This window comes from Chelonoidis abingdonii, chromosome 19 (assembly GCF_003597395.2).
Source record: "Chelonoidis abingdonii isolate Lonesome George chromosome 19, CheloAbing_2.0, whole genome shotgun sequence".
NCBI lineage: Eukaryota > Metazoa > Chordata > Testudines > Testudinidae > Chelonoidis > Chelonoidis abingdonii.
Genome location: NC_133787.1, coordinates 43,343,492 through 43,359,131, shown reverse-complemented (window position 1 = coordinate 43,359,131; position 15,640 = coordinate 43,343,492). Strand labels below are relative to the sequence as shown.

Below are 15,640 nucleotides of genomic sequence, written 5' to 3'. Positions count from 1 at the left end.
CACACCTCTGCTCTAGAGGCTGCTGGTCCTCTCTATGCATCAGTTACAGCCAGGACAGTTCTCCATCTCAGAACTATTGTTTCAAGCCCTCTGCATACTGAGACACATGTTACTGCATCAGTTAACCTTGAAAATATGACCCAAGTATTTCACTGCCACTATGAGGACCAGAAGTATAGAATCATAGAAACGTAGGGATGGAAGGCACCTCAAGAAGTCATTAAGTCCAGCCTCCTGTGCTGTGTCAGAAACAAGTAAACCCAGATCATCTCTGATATGTGTTTGTCCAACCTGTTTTTAAAAAAACTTACAATGAGGATTCCAAAACCTCCCTTGGAAGCCTGTTCCAGAGCTTAACTACCATCTTAGTTAGAAGTTTTTCCTAATTTCTAACCTAGATTTCCCATGCTGCAGATTAAGCCATTACTTCTTGTCCTTTCTCCAGTGGACATGGAGAACAATTGATCACAGTCCTCTTTATAACAGCCCTTAAAATATTTGAAGACTATTGTCAAGTCCCCACTAAGTCTTCTTTTCTTACATTAACCTGCCCAGTTTTTTGTAAGCTTTCCCCACAGGTGAGGTTTTCTAAACCATTTACCATTTCTGATGCTCTCCACTGGATTCTCTCCAATTTGTCCACCTCTTTCCTAAAGTGTGGTACCCATGGCTGAACACAGTACTACAGCTGAGGCCTTACCAGTGACAAGTAAAGCTGGACAATTACCTCCTGTGTCTTACATACCACACATCCCAAAATGATGTTAGCCGTTTGCAACTGCATCACATTATTGACTCATATTCAATCTGTGAGCCGCTATATATCCCAGATCCTTTCCAGAAGAACTACCCCCACTTTGTAGTTGTGCATTTGATTTCCCTTCCTAAGTACTTTGCACTTGTCTTCACTGAATATCATCTTGTTGAATTCAGACCAAATTCTCCTATTTGTCATGACTGTTCAGAATTCCAATCCTGCCCTCCCACATGCTTGCAACCTGTCCCAGCTTGGTGTCATCTGCAAATTTTATAAGCATAATCTCCAGTCCATCATCCAAGTCATTAATGCAAATATTGAATAGTACCAGACCCAGGACAGACTCCTGCAGGACCCCACTAGATACACTCTTCCAATTTAATAGTGAACCATTGATAAATACTCTGCAAGTACAATTTTTCAAGCAGTTGTACACCAACCTTATAGTAATTTCATCTAGTTAACTTATAAGATTGTCATGTGGCACTGTGTCAAAAGACTTACTAAAAATCAAGATATATCACATCTACTGCTTCATGCTTCCCCCTCCCATCCACTTAAGAAGTAATCGTGTCACAGAAGGAAATATGGTTGGTTTGGCATGATTTGTTCTTGAGAAAACCATGCTGACTATTTCTTATAACCTCATTATCTTCCAGATACTTAGAAACTGATCGTTTAATAATTTGTTCCAGTATGTTTCTAGGTATTAAAGTTAGGCTGACTGGTCTATAATTCCCCAGGTCACATCTTTGTTCCTTTTTTTAAAGACAGGTTCTATGTTAGCCCTTCTCCAGGCTTTTGAGATCTCATTCATCCTTCGGGACTGCTAATGGTACTGAGCATGCTTCAGCCAGTTCCTTAAGTACCTTGGGTTGAATTAAGTATAATTGGAATTGAAATGAAAGTTGAGATACTATCATCATCACATGGCTCTGGGCACATTGGCCCTTGCCATGCATTCACTATGCCTATAACTTAAAGCAGCTCTGCCCAAAAACATACACACATTTAGAGGACAGAAAAGACTGTTATGATCAACTGCTCTGACCTTCTGCATAGTACAGGCCATAGATTGTCATCCCAAAATTCTAGCCCCGTAACTTCTGTTTGAGCTAAGGTGCATCTTTTAGAAAGACATACAATGTTGATTTAAAGACTTCAAATGATGGAAAATCCACCATATCCCTTTGTTAGTTCTTTCTGTTAATTTCTCTCTGTTAAAAATTTGCACACTATTTCTATTCTGAATTTGCCTAGCCTCAGTTTCCAGCCACTGGATCTTGTTATAACTCTTTCTGCCAAACTAAAGGGCTGTTGACTATCAAAAATATTTTGCCCCTGTAGGGAAATACATATATAGCGATCAAGTCACCTCTTAACCTCATCTTCAATAAGCTACATAGATTGAGGTAGTGTTGTAGGTATGCTGGTCCCAGAATATTAGAGAGACAAGGTGGGTGAGGTAATATCTTTGATTGGACCAACTTCTGTTATCTCACCCTCCCTGTGTCTCTAAATAGATTGAGTCTTTAGTCTCTGGCTAGGTGTCATATTTTCCAGACCTCAAATTATTCTTGTAACTCTTTTCTGAAGCCTTTTCAATTTGTCAATATACTTTTTAAAGTGTGGACTCCAGAACTGGATACGGTATCCAGTAATGGTCCCCCCACTGTTTCCTGCCAAGGATTTAATTCACTCGTAGTTACTGGATTGCACCAGAAGCTCACAGTCAACTCGTTATCATGTCCCAGTAATTTCTTTCCAGAATCTCTGTTCTTCCAGATACAGTCCTCCATCTTATAAATGTGACCAACAGCCCTCGTTATGAAGTGCAGGACTATGCCAATGGCTGTGTTAAAATATATTCTTCAAATGAGCCCTTCAAACCAAGCAATCCAGGCTGGCACATACAATTAACCTGTCCCTATCATTATTTACCACTCTACCACTTTTAATGTCATCCGCAAACTTTATCACCAATGATTTTATATTTTCTTCCAGATCACTGATAACATTTTTTGAACATCATTAGGCTGAGAATAGATATCCGAGGGATGTAACTAGACACACCTCCACTAGATGATGATTCCCCATTTATAATTACTTTTTCTCTGTATCTGTTGACCAGTTTTTAATACATTTAATATGATTTTGTATAGTGGGTCTCTTTTAAAATCAGAACGTCATGATTCAAATGCCTTACAATAAGTATATTACGTCAACACAATTACCTTTGTCTGTCAAACTTATAGTCTGATAAAAAAATGGTATCAAGTTTGTTTGACAAGAACTATTTTTCATAAGACCATGTTGACTGGCATTAATTAGGATACCACAATTTAATTCTTTACTAACTGTATCTCATATCAGCCTTTTCATGATTTTGCCCAGGTTCATCATCAGGTTAACCAGCCAATCAAAAATTTTCGGAGTTATCTTGTTTACTCTTTTTAAATTATGACACAACATTAGCTTTCGCTTCTTCGGTGTTCCCAGATTTGTTAAAAGTCAAGCCAAACTGTTCAGAGCACTCCTAGGACAATTCTTTTAATATTCATGGGTTCAATACATTTAGCCCTGCAGATTTAAAAATGTTTAACTTTAACAGCTGGTGGTTAACATCCTCCCCAGATACTGATAAAACAGAATCTATTTCATCATCACTTTGAGATATGAGAACACATCATCCTGATTCTTTTCAAATACAGAACACCTATATTTATTGAATACCTCTGCTTTTTCTGCATCATAGCTGATAGTTTTACAATTCTGCCTAGTATTAGACCTCTGTCACTGGTAGGATTTAATTTGTTCCTGACATATTTAAAGAATGCCTTCTTACTGGTCAAAGATTTTTTTTTCACTGATACCTTTAGCTTCCCTCATCAAATGTCTGTATTTCCTAACTGCTGATTTGAACTCATTGCTATCAGCTTCTCTGCTTTTCCATTTTTTAAAATTTCCTCTTTCACCTCCCTTCTTTGCCAGGATGTATTATTATTGGGGTTTTTTTAACTGAAGTAGCCTTCTTTTGTGACTGAAGAATGTGGGGCTTGGGCATCTAACAAATCATTCTTAAATAATTCCCAATTATCATTTGTGTTTTTATGTTTAAATATTTTCTCCCACTTAATTTTGCTTGTGACTGATTTTGAACCCCAATGAGATAGTGGCAAGCCTGAGGGGCCAAGAACAGCATGTGTGACTATACTTCATAGAATCATAGAATATTAGGGTTGGAAGGGACCTCAGGAGGTCATCTAGTTCAACCCCCTGCTCAAAGCAAGACCAATTCCCAATTAAATCATCATAGCCAGGGCTTTGACAAGCCTGACCTTAAAAACCTCTAAGGAAGGAGATTCCACCACCTCCCTAGGTAACCTGTTCCAGTGTTTCATCACCATCCTCTTTGGAACCTCCTTTCAAGTAGTTGAAAGCAGCTATCAAATCTCCCCTCATTTTTGTCTTCTGTAGACTAAACAATCCCAGTTCCCTCAGCCTCTCCTCATAAGTCACGTGCTCCAGCCCCCTAATCATTTTTGTTGTCCTCCGCTGGATTCTTTCCAATTTCTGCACATCCTTCTTGTAGTGTAGGGCCCAAAACTGGTAACAGTACAGTAACTCCTCACTTAACGTTGTAGTTATGTTCCTGAAAAGTGCGACTTTAAGTGAAACAATGTTAGCTAATCCAATTTCCCCATAAGAATTAATGTAAATGATGGGGTTAGGTTCCAGGGAAATTTCTCTCTCTCTCACACACACACACACACAGTTTTAAACAAACAATTTAATACTGGCACACAGTGATGATGATTGCGAAGCTTGGTTGAGGTGGAGGAGTCAGATGGTGAGATATTTCCAGGGAATGCCTTAACTCAGTGTCCCCCAACCTTTTTGTAGCAAGTAGCACATTCATGTTTTCAGAAGAGTGTGGCGGGCGCCAACAATTTTTCAACGCTTATTTTGTATTTCTACATTAAATAATATGAAAAACATCATATTTTATATTACATAATATATGAATTCAGAGAGAAGAGAGAAGCCGGGCAGAAGCCGCGAGGATAGAGAACACTGGCGCCCGCAGCCCTGGAGTAATCTGTCCCCAGGAGGTGCAGGGCCCTGGCTTCTCTCCCCTGCTGGGCACTAGGCAGGCCCTGCGCTTACCAGGGACAGAGAACACTGGCGCCTGCAGCCCTGGAGTTCTCTGTCCCCGGCAGGCGTGGGGCTGCCGCTTCTTTCCCCTGCTGGGCACTAGGCGGGCGCACATAAATGCCCCAGCGGGCACCATGGCGCCCACCGGCACCATTTGGGGACCACTGCCTTAACTGCTAAACCATGAACTAGCAATTGGCTGAGCCCTCAAGGGTTAACTCTCACATTCTACTGTACAAGGCAGCAGGAAAGGAGGGCAGATAGAGACTGAGACACACACTGTGTGTGTGTGTGTGTGTGTGTGTGTGAGAGAGAGAGAAAGAGAGAGAGAGATGTGATTTTGTCGTAGCTGTCTACTCCGCTAGAACTAGGTCATAACTGAGAACTAGCATGACCCCTCTAAGCTTAATTACAGCTAGATTTGATCTCGCTGCCACCAGCAAAAATTCCAGGGTTGGCTCCTCTGGTCTCCCCAACCCTTCCCTGGGGAACCCAAGACTCAGAAGCCTGAGTCTTACACAAGGAAATACCCACTTCTCTTCCCTCTCTCTCCACCCAGACTTTACTCTCTGGCGAAACCTGAGAGTGTACTGATGCAATCCTTTAATCACAATACCAAGAAGCATGTCTCCTTGTCCACAAAGAGATAACCCAAATACAAGGAACAAGAAATATCATCTCTCTTCCCTCCACCAATCCCTGTGCTCAGAGCTTTACCTCCGTAAGATCTAAAACACAAGAATTCCCCTCCTTCGTTCGCTAGCTCCACAGAGAAAAACTCAAACAATCTTTAAAAGAAAATTATAAAAAAAGAAAGAAAAAACACAGGAACATAGTGATCTCTGGCATTAAGTTGACAATAACAGGGCTACTACTTAAAAGAAAATATGAAAAACACCTTATTCACAAAGAGATACAATTTAAACATTCAGCAACTCACACATGTAAATACAAAAAAAACAATAACAGCCTATTGTTTTTCTGCCTTGTACTTACAACTTGAAACTGAGATTAGAAAGTTAAGATAGGAAAAGATCCCCTCTCATAGCTGAGAGCCAGACAAAGACAAAGACCCAAACATTCCCTCCCCTGAGCTTTGAAAAATCCGGTTTCCTGATTGGTCCTCTGGTCAGGTGTTTGGTTCTCTTTGTTAACCCTTTACAGGTGAAAGAAACATTAACCCTTAGCTATCTATTTATGACAGTATTTCCCCTTTAAGTATGAAGAGCGCGGCCAGAAGTATACTGCCTTGTTGATTAGATCAGCAAGCTGAGACCAGACTGCAGTTGCAGCTGCCTGGAAGCTCCCTCTGTCATGTGTCCCCCCTGCTCTATGGAAGATGGGGTAAGCGGGGCGCAGGAGTAGGGGGGAGGGGGACACCCTGACATTAGCCCTCGTCTTTCTCCCCCCAGCCCCCACAGCAAGCAGGTGTCTTGGGGAGCAGCTCCAAGGCAAAGGGCAGGAGCAGCACATGGCAGTGGGGGGGAGGGACAGCTGAACTGTCCGGCAACTGGTAGCCTGCTGGGCAACTGCTGGTCCACCCTGGTTCCAACCACCCACCAGCTAGCTCCAACGGCTGCTCTTCCTGCAAGCAATGGACAAAGCAGATGGCTGCCAAACGACATTAGAAGGGAGCATTGCACAACTTTAAACGAGCATGTTCCCTAATTGATCAGCAACGTAACAATGAAACAAAGTTAACCGGGATGACTTTAAGTGAGGAGTTACGGTACTTCAGATGAGGCCTCACCAATGTCGAATAGAGGGGAATGATCACGTCCCTCCATCTGCGGGCAATGCCCCTACTTATACAGCCCCAAATGCCGTTAGCCTTCTTGGCAACAAGGGCACACTGTTGACTCATATCCAGCTTCTTGTCCATGGTAATCCCTAGGTCCTTTTCTGCAGAACTGCTGCCTATTCATTTGGTCCCTTAATTGGTTGGAGGGAAAAAAAAGATTAAGAGTAATTTATAGAAAAGAGGCAACAGTCTAAAATAACCTACACTGGGAGAAGTTCCTGATATTACAGGGCTTTTTTAAGTTATCTGATAAAGGTACAACAAGATCCAACAGCTGGAAGTTGAAATCAGCAAAGTTCAAACTGGAAAGAAGGCATACATTTTATTGTTGAGGATAATCAGCAGTTGGAATCTACTCACAGGATGTGGTAGATTCTCCGGCACTTGAAGCCTTTAAATCAAGCTTGGATTATCTTTCTACAATATACTCTCTAGTTCAAACACAAATTGTTGGGGTAGATGCAGGAATCGCTGGATCAAATTCTCTGCCCTGTGTTATTCAGGAGGTCAAATGAGATGGTTATAACAATCCCTTCTGACCTTAAAAATCTATGAATGTTTTGAACATATGCACAGTCCAGACAGCGTGGCACCACATATTGGCATCACAAGCAAGTGAAACATTGCTGGGGTGAGGAGAGGTGTATAGAAGAGTAATATCACTCTTTTTCCCCAATACACACATCCTGGAGGGAGTCCCACCTTTGGCCAAAAAGGGGGGTTGCTATTACCTTGATGGAAGCTCTGTGAGGAGATTGTAGCTCATATCCAAAACCTCAAGTTTCTTTGCTTCACAGGCCCAGTCAGGGATACACAGCAGCTGGTTACTGAGAAAAGGAAATGGAAAGCATAAGAGGAGGAGGGACAACAAGATACCAGAATTCTACTGAACCCATAACCCATCACATGGAGATTTTGCTGGAACATTCTAGTGATTCCCAAATATAAAATAGCACAAGAGACAAACCCAAAGAAAGAGAAACAACCATGTAGAATCAGTCTCACACACCAGTTCTCATTCAAACTCATTTAAAACAAAACCAGTGCGTGTAGGGCTGGTAAAGAGTGCTGATTCATGGCATGATGTTTTATCCACAGCTGTGGCAGGAGCAGGGCAGGCCTCCCTACGCTTGCATGTTGATGCACTTCACGCCAGAGCTAGAGTGAGAGGAGATGCCAGATTCCATGGCCCATTCAGTCTTTGGTCTCTCTGCTGAGACCTGACAACAAGGGGCAAATTAGCACTGAACAAGAAGGTAGCCTGCCCACTGGGGCCTGGGCTAAGATATCTCCATTCCCCAGATTTTTACGTCGTGCTCCAATAAACAGCCACTCATAACAGCTTTCAACTCCTACTCACTGAATGTTGAACTAGTGACCCAGAGCTGAAAAGCAGCCAGTCACCTAGTCACACCAAGCTGGTTTAAAGGGGCTTCTCGTCTGGGAAATGTTCATTTTCCTTTCATGCTAGTCTGTTCTGTTACAAGGAGATGCTTCACTCTCTTCACTGCTCTCTTCTCTTTCAAAAGAACAACTATGCTTTACCTCTGCTCACAAGATATGAGAAAGAGGCTGAACAGAGAGTTGTCCCATAGAAGAGAATTCAGCCGAGGAACTGCAACTTGCACTCTCTCTCAAAGCACCAACACAGGAAAGCCTCTGTGTTTCAGGAAGCATCCTCAGAAGAATCTTTTGCTCTCACTCCTCTTATCCAGAGGCCTAATCAATCCTAAACTCAGACTGGCATCAGGTTCTACTTTATGTTCATGAAAATCTGGGCAGACTATAAGGAGCTATAGCCATGAACCATAGGTCTCAATCTCACCAATTTAGCCTTTCCAAATCCATTTTCTATTTTTCTCAGCTGACTCTATACTAAGGGAAAGTATAAATCAACAAAATGAGAGACTGTTGTTTTGATAGCATGGGCTGAGGGGAGGTGTCACTTGACAACTTTGCACCCTAGATGTGAAACAATTAGAACTGGGCAAAGTCTATGTAGCTAAACTTGCCATAAACCCTAAGAAATTGAGGCAACAATTAGATTAGACCTCTCAGTAACCAATTCCCCCTCTCCTGAGACAATCTGGCTGAGGGGGGAAACACAGGGTTATCTGACTACTTGAAATTTTACAAATAAACGTTCAGCCCTAACCACACCCAGACCTCATATAGCAACTGACATACTCAAAGCACTTTTCAAACAAAGTATTTACCCCTTCCCTGGGAAGGGAAACACTTAATATGAAGTACAAAGAGGTTAGTTACATGTACAATACTGATGTTCTTAAAGGTGTGTAGCCTGTCTTCATATGCCACAGTTGGTGTCTGCATGCCCAGTGCTCATGCATTAGAAAACTTTCTAGTTAGCAGTGTCGGTTGGGGTGGCGTATGTACTCTTCATATCCTTGTGCATTCTAGTGAGAGTATAAAGGGCGGACTCACCCAACTACATTCAGTTCCTTTATATAGACTACACATCTCAAAGAACCTCAATTACTTTACAGGTAAGTAGCCTCTTTTCTTCTTTGAGTGGTAGCCTGTATACATATTCCGCAGCTGATGACTCTCAAGCAGTAGTTCTCATTGGAGTCAGAAATGAGGAGCCTATGCAAAGAGAGACTACAGCACAGTCCCTCTCTAAGTGGATAAGATTCTCCAATTGGACCCACCAGCACCATATTTCCAGGCTATGTCGGAATAACTATACCAGCTGAAACAGGTCTCTTGCTGAGAGTTCATTTGACTGCCATATCAGTCATCCATCCACCAAGTGATTAATCAGTATTTGCACACTCAATGGCAAACGGATTCTTGAGGGGTGTCTCTAGACTATCTATCATTTAGGGATCCACTCCCTAGGTGGGATCTTTACTTGGTTCTCTCAAAAGTTATGGATGCTCCCTTTAAGCCTATGGTCATGTGTCCCCTGTGAGGAATGGCACATTATAACCATTGTTGCCATGGCCCTGAGGACCATATCCACAGCGTCCAATGCTGCCTGTAGAGCTGTCTTGGCAACCAATTCCCCGTCAGGATGGCTCAGAACTCACTTCTGAATTCCTGCACCAGTTGTCAATAAAACTTTCCAGGGAACACCAGCCAAGTTAGTCATATTTTGCTATGATTGCTTGATAGTTCAATATCCTTATTTGGTGGCTCAAGGTTGAGCACAATTTCCTACCAAGAAAGTCTAGGCTCCTTATGCTTGCAGCCAAATTCTGGTAGCCGTGGCACATTCTCTCATTTGAAACAATCACTACTAATAATCTCTGTACCAGATATGAATAGGCCAGCACCTGATACTATCAGCCTACTTTGAGGTTGGTGCTAATGATGCTGGAGTCTGCCACAGGATCTTTGCAGGATCTAGTAGGTCCTTGTTTATCATAATGGCTACACAACATGGTACCGATATATGTAATATATTGAGCAGCCTGTGCAGTGTGCCATGTACTTCTTTGGTGGGAATCTCTATAGTTGCTGGTATATGCCTCCTCAAGTCCTGGATGATTTATGGTCTTCTGTAGTGACCATCACTTGGTGTGGTATAAGCGTCTCGTCCAGTGATCAAGCTCAGTGGTTTGAGCATTGGCCTGCTAAACCCAGGGTTGTGAGTTCAAACCTTAAGGGGGGCCACTTAGGGAACTGGGGTAAAAATCTGTCTGGGGATTGGCCCTGCTTTGAGCAGGGCATTGGAGCAGATGATCTCCTGAGGTCCTTTCCAACCCTGATATTCTATTATTCTAAGACAAATTAGCTGGTATCAGCTACTCTGGGTTTTGTAGTTGTAGCATGGGAGAAGGCTGCTGCTGTCTGTGGTTCTGAACTCTGGGTGGGGTTAGTACTGAACTCAGGGTTAGTACTGTACTCATGCCTGGGTCAGACTTATGGTCCACCTAGCCCAGTATCCTGTCTTCTGACAGTGGCTTGTGCCAGATGCTTTGGAGGGAAATGAACAGAACAAGGCAATCATCAAATGATCCATCCTGTCATTCACTCCCAGATTTTGGCAGCTGGAGGTTAGGGACACCCTGAGCATGAGTGCCATGATGGACCTATCCTCCATGAACTTATCTAATATTTTTTTAGAACCCAGTTATACTTGAGGCCTTCACAACATCCCTGGCAATGAATTCCACAGGTTGACTATGCAGTGTGTGAAGAAGTACTACCTTATGTTTGTTTTAAATCTGCTGCCTATTAATTGCATTGGTTGACCCTGGTTCTTGTGATATGTGAATGAGGATGAGAAGCAGTTTTCTTCTCTGAAAGCGTGTGCCCTCCCAGTTGGTGCTGAAGGTACTGATCTAGCTGGCCCTGAGGATCATGGAGGCAACAGTGCTGACATTGTTGGTTCCAGGAACTGGGACTGCATCAGTGGGGAGGGCCATATCAAAAGTCCAGGTAAATCCCTAGAGGTGCTTTCTAGAAGATGAGAAGGATTTTAACGGTACCTTTGGAGGTTTTGACGATGCCACCAGCACTGAGTTTGATGACCTCCAGTCCCCTGAGAGTCTCAATGTCTGGCAGCCAGGATCAGAGTCTCGGCGCAGAGACTGCTCCATCAGGAAGGCCCTTAGGTGGGACTCCCTCAACTGCGGGGTCGCTTTGATAAGGGCATAAAGATTTTGCAATGGTCTGAAACGTGTTCCTTGCTGAAGTGGAACAGACCCCTTGCACGATTGTCATTCAGGAGATAATGGCCTTATATGAGGGGCAGCTCTTAAAGCCTGAGGACTTGTGGTCTCCCAGGCAGGTAATCAGTACCAAACTTTCAGTGAAGGAGAAATCCTTTCTTCGCTGAAGAACTTAAGTTTGGAAAAAGTAAAAACCTAACACTATTACTAACTGCCAACTATAAGAACTATGCACAATGGGAAACAGGTACGTTTGCTCTAAAAGTGAGCTGCTCTGACCCATGCCACAAGCAGTAAGAAGGAACTGGGTGTGGCTAGATAGCTCCATCTTTTATATTCTTCCTGGAACAAATGGGGATGTGAAGGAAGCATATATCACCCTCATGGATGCTGCTGAATAGAAAGTTGAGACGTGCATACTGGACAAGCAAACACCAACTGTTGAATATGTATACAGACTATCACTCAAAGAAGAACTATATCCCTCCCATTTCCTCTAGAAGGCAGGAAGAGGAACATTTGGACATTATGGAAGTTGCTTCATGAACTTAGAGAAATCATCTGATGAACTGAAAGCTCCCAACACCATCAAGAAATGGGACTCAGGGCTTGTCTACATAGGAAAGGTATACAGGTAAAAGCTTATAGTATGAATTAAATTGATACAGTTCATAGACTCATAGACTTTAAGGTCAGAAGGGACCATTATGATCACCTAGTCTGACCTCCTGCACAATGCAGGCCACAGAATCTCATCCATCCGCTTCTATAACAAACCCCTAACCTATGTCTGAGTTATTGAAGTCCTCGAATTGTGGTTTGAAGACCTCAAGCTGCAGAGAATCCTCCAACAAGTGACCCGTGCCCCATGCTGCAGAGGAAGGCAAAAAACCTCCAGGCCCTCTGCCAATCTGCCCTGGAGGAAAATTCCTTCCCGACCCCAAATATGGTGATCAGTTAAACCCAGAGCATGTGGGAAAGACTCACCAGCCAGCACCCAGGAAAGAATTCTCTGTAGTTATACCGGTATAACTCTTCATGTGGACACACTTACTCCAGTCCCAGAATGCCTTTTTGCAGTATAGTTAATATTGCTTTGGAAGAGGTTTAAAGTAAACAGAAAAACCCCACTCTCGTTCTGGAAGAGAAATCCCCGATAGGCAGTTATAGTAGTTTACATACTGGTTTAATTACACCAGCATACTGACAAAACTTTCCCATACAGACAAGCCAAATCCAGTCACTGCTGTGTTTAACTCCAGAAGTATATTTACCTCCTACCTGAACAGAGCTTCTGAGGCATGAAAACTCAGGCACTGGCATTTATGTTGACCTCTTGAACTGTGGTAGAATTCCCATGAAAGCCAACATGCACATGGGGGCAGGGCATGCTATAGGGCTGAGTGCTAAGGAACAAAGATTTCTCTTCCAAAGGCAAGTTTTGGGGATGGAAAAGGCCTGAAATAACAAAGTGGCATTTAAAATGAACAGGACAGAAAAATCCAACTGAGCATCCTTTCAGGAACAGAAGAGCAGAAGTCTTTGAAGAGACGGATCCTGTGCAACAGTGGAAGTCACTATACAAAGACTTTTGATAGATCCATGCAAAACATAGATTTGATAATGATCAAGTTTCTCCTTGTAATTTCCCAAGAAGCCTAGAGAGAGTGCCTGTGTCACTCAATACATGTGGCCCAGGACTTGGATTCCAGAGAATCTGCAGGAAATGGTCTAGGTCCCCCAGGATTTCACTTTGTATCCTTTTGTGTGTCGTCACTTACCGGGAGATTTCTAGGCAGGTCAGCAGACTAGGGACAGGATAAACATTTACAGTCATCAGACCTGATCAAATAAAGCAAACAGTAATGAGTCCAGACTGCTAGAAGGGGAACAACAGAGACACAAACACTGTTTCCCAGAAATATACTAGGGTAGATATCAAGGGCCAACCCTTCAGGGATGACCAGATAAGGCTGGAAAATCTCTAGTGCCCAGACAGACATTTGTTGCATCTGCAGATAGGAAAAGCCCATGGTATGAAGAGCCAGGCTGCAGTTCTTCTCTCCTCAGGTATCAGAACTACATATTTCTCTAAAAGGGTATTCCAAAAGATTATTATTTCTACTGCGGTGGTTATAGGATTCTTTTCTCTAGTATGATGCAGTGCAGCACACAGGGCAGCAAGAGAACCATTCTCACTCTTTCAGAAACAGCAGCAAAATGAGAATAACTTGAGGGCATGTACCATTTAATCAAAGCACCAGAGGCGGGATTGCTCTGGAAGGCTAGTGAACATGGTAAATCAAAAATCATCATTCTTGCTACAACCCAACATCAGTACTTTAAAAAACAATGTCACAGACTAAAGCGAGAATCTGCACAGACATCCTTCCATGTGTAACTCTTATTTATAAGATGCTACAGAAATGCATTTTCATTTCTTCTTCTCCCTGTGAAAAGCATGATGAACTAGAGAGAAGTGTCAGTGAATTCTTCCAGTCAGGAAAGTTCACTTTGCTGCAGGAGGCTGTACTCAGTGGAAGGCTCATCAGCCTAGGTAAATGAGGCACAGCCTAACTAAAAAATTGAAAAGCTAATTCCCAAAAGCTATATTTTTTGTATATATATATAGAGAGAGAGAGAGAGAGAGAGAGAGAGATGCTTAAGGATGGTTAAGCACGTTCATAGATAGTAACAAAAGTCCACAAGAAGCTCCTATAATTTGATTTAAATTTGTCACATTATTCTCTCCATCTCAGTACTGAAACACAATGCTAGAAAATGTAGTGCTGCAGGTGAGGTTCAAATCATGGTGCAGGTGAGGTTCAAATCATGGTACAGGTATTGGTGCCTCAGAAAGCTGCCTTGTTACAATGGCAACGTATCATGCACAGGAGTCACTTTATGAGGGTGTTGCAGTGGTAACCACGGGTTGGTAAGGCCACGGCAGGATTGCAGCAATTAAGGTCACTTCTGACAGTGGGGCTGCAGGTGGATCCCCCCCAGCACTGACACAGTAGGGCTCTGTCAATCTGTTTCTTCACTTCACCAGGTGAGTACCCAGAAGTCACCTACTACAAGACAGGTCCAACAAAGAAAGTAACAGAACGCCACTAGCCGTCACCTGCAGCCCCCAGCTAAAACCTTTCCAGCACATCATCAAGAATCTACAACCTATCCTGAAGGATGATTCCTCACTCTCTCAGACTCTGGAGGACAGGCCGATCCTCACTTACAGACAGCTCCCCAGCCTAAAGCAAATACTCACCAGCAACTATACTCCACACAACAAAAACACCAAACCCTGCTACAAACTACCCTGCTAACTCTGTCCACATAGCTATTCAAGGGACACTATCATAGGATCTAATCACATCAACCACACCCTCAAGGGCTCGTTCACTGGCACATCTACTGATGTGATATATGCCATCATGTGCCACCAATGCCCGTCTGCCATGTACATTAGCCAAACCAGACAGTCTCTACGCAAAAGAATAAATGGACACAAATCTGACATCAGGAATCATAACATTTAAAAACCAGTAGGAGAACACTTCAATCTTCCTGGTCACTCAACAACAGACCTAAACGTGGCAAGTCTTCAACAAAAAAAGGCTTCAGAAAAACACTCCAACTTGAAACTGCAGAACTGGAATTAATTTGCAAACTGGATACCATCAGATTAGGCCTGAATAAAGACTGGGAGTGGTTGAGTCATTACAAAAACTAAACCTAATTTCTCCAATACTAATTTCCCCCTAATGTTACTCACACCTTCTTGTCAACTGTCTGAAATGGGCCATTCTAATTACCACTTCAAAAAGTTATTCCCCCCTGCCTTGGTATCCTGCTGTTAATTGGTTTGTCTAGTTAGATTGACCTCACACTTGGTAAGGCAACTCACATCTTTTCATGTATCTATACCTGCTCCTGTATTTTCCACTCCATGCATCTGATGAAGTGGGTTCTAGCCCACAAAAGCTTATGCCCAAACAAATTTGTTAGCCTCTAAGGTGCCACAAGGACTCGTTGTTGTTATTACTGATCAAGGTATCCCTGGCAGAAAGAAATAATGGATAGACAAGTGTCCAGTAGGGATTACAGATATCATTAAGATCCTAAAAACTGCACCGTTATATAACTTTAAAAACCGAAAGTTGGGCATGTGCCCATGAAGCTACGTGTTCCCATGACTGTTAACTCTTAGCCTCCTTCTCCTTCTGTTTGTTACACATACTTGGTTGGATAATCTTACCCGAGATGGCAGGCTCTTTAGGGAAGAGT

General features: G+C 42.8%; 1 protein-coding gene across 3 annotated transcripts in view; it reads right to left on the bottom strand.

Moving 5' to 3' along the window:
- PHLPP2 (PH domain and leucine rich repeat protein phosphatase 2) overlaps positions 1–15,640 on the bottom strand; it is a 134,835-nt gene that overhangs the window by 49,326 nt on the left and 69,869 nt on the right. For all 3 annotated transcript variants that reach the window (XM_075073616.1, XM_075073618.1, XM_075073617.1), the window contains exons 9-10: positions 13,135–13,195; positions 7,445–7,540 (exon numbers count right to left, since the gene is read on the bottom strand). In XM_075073616.1, the coding sequence (XP_074929717.1) occupies positions 7,445–7,540; positions 13,135–13,195 (157 nt within the window). The remainder of the gene's footprint in view (positions 1–7,444; positions 7,541–13,134; positions 13,196–15,640) is intronic.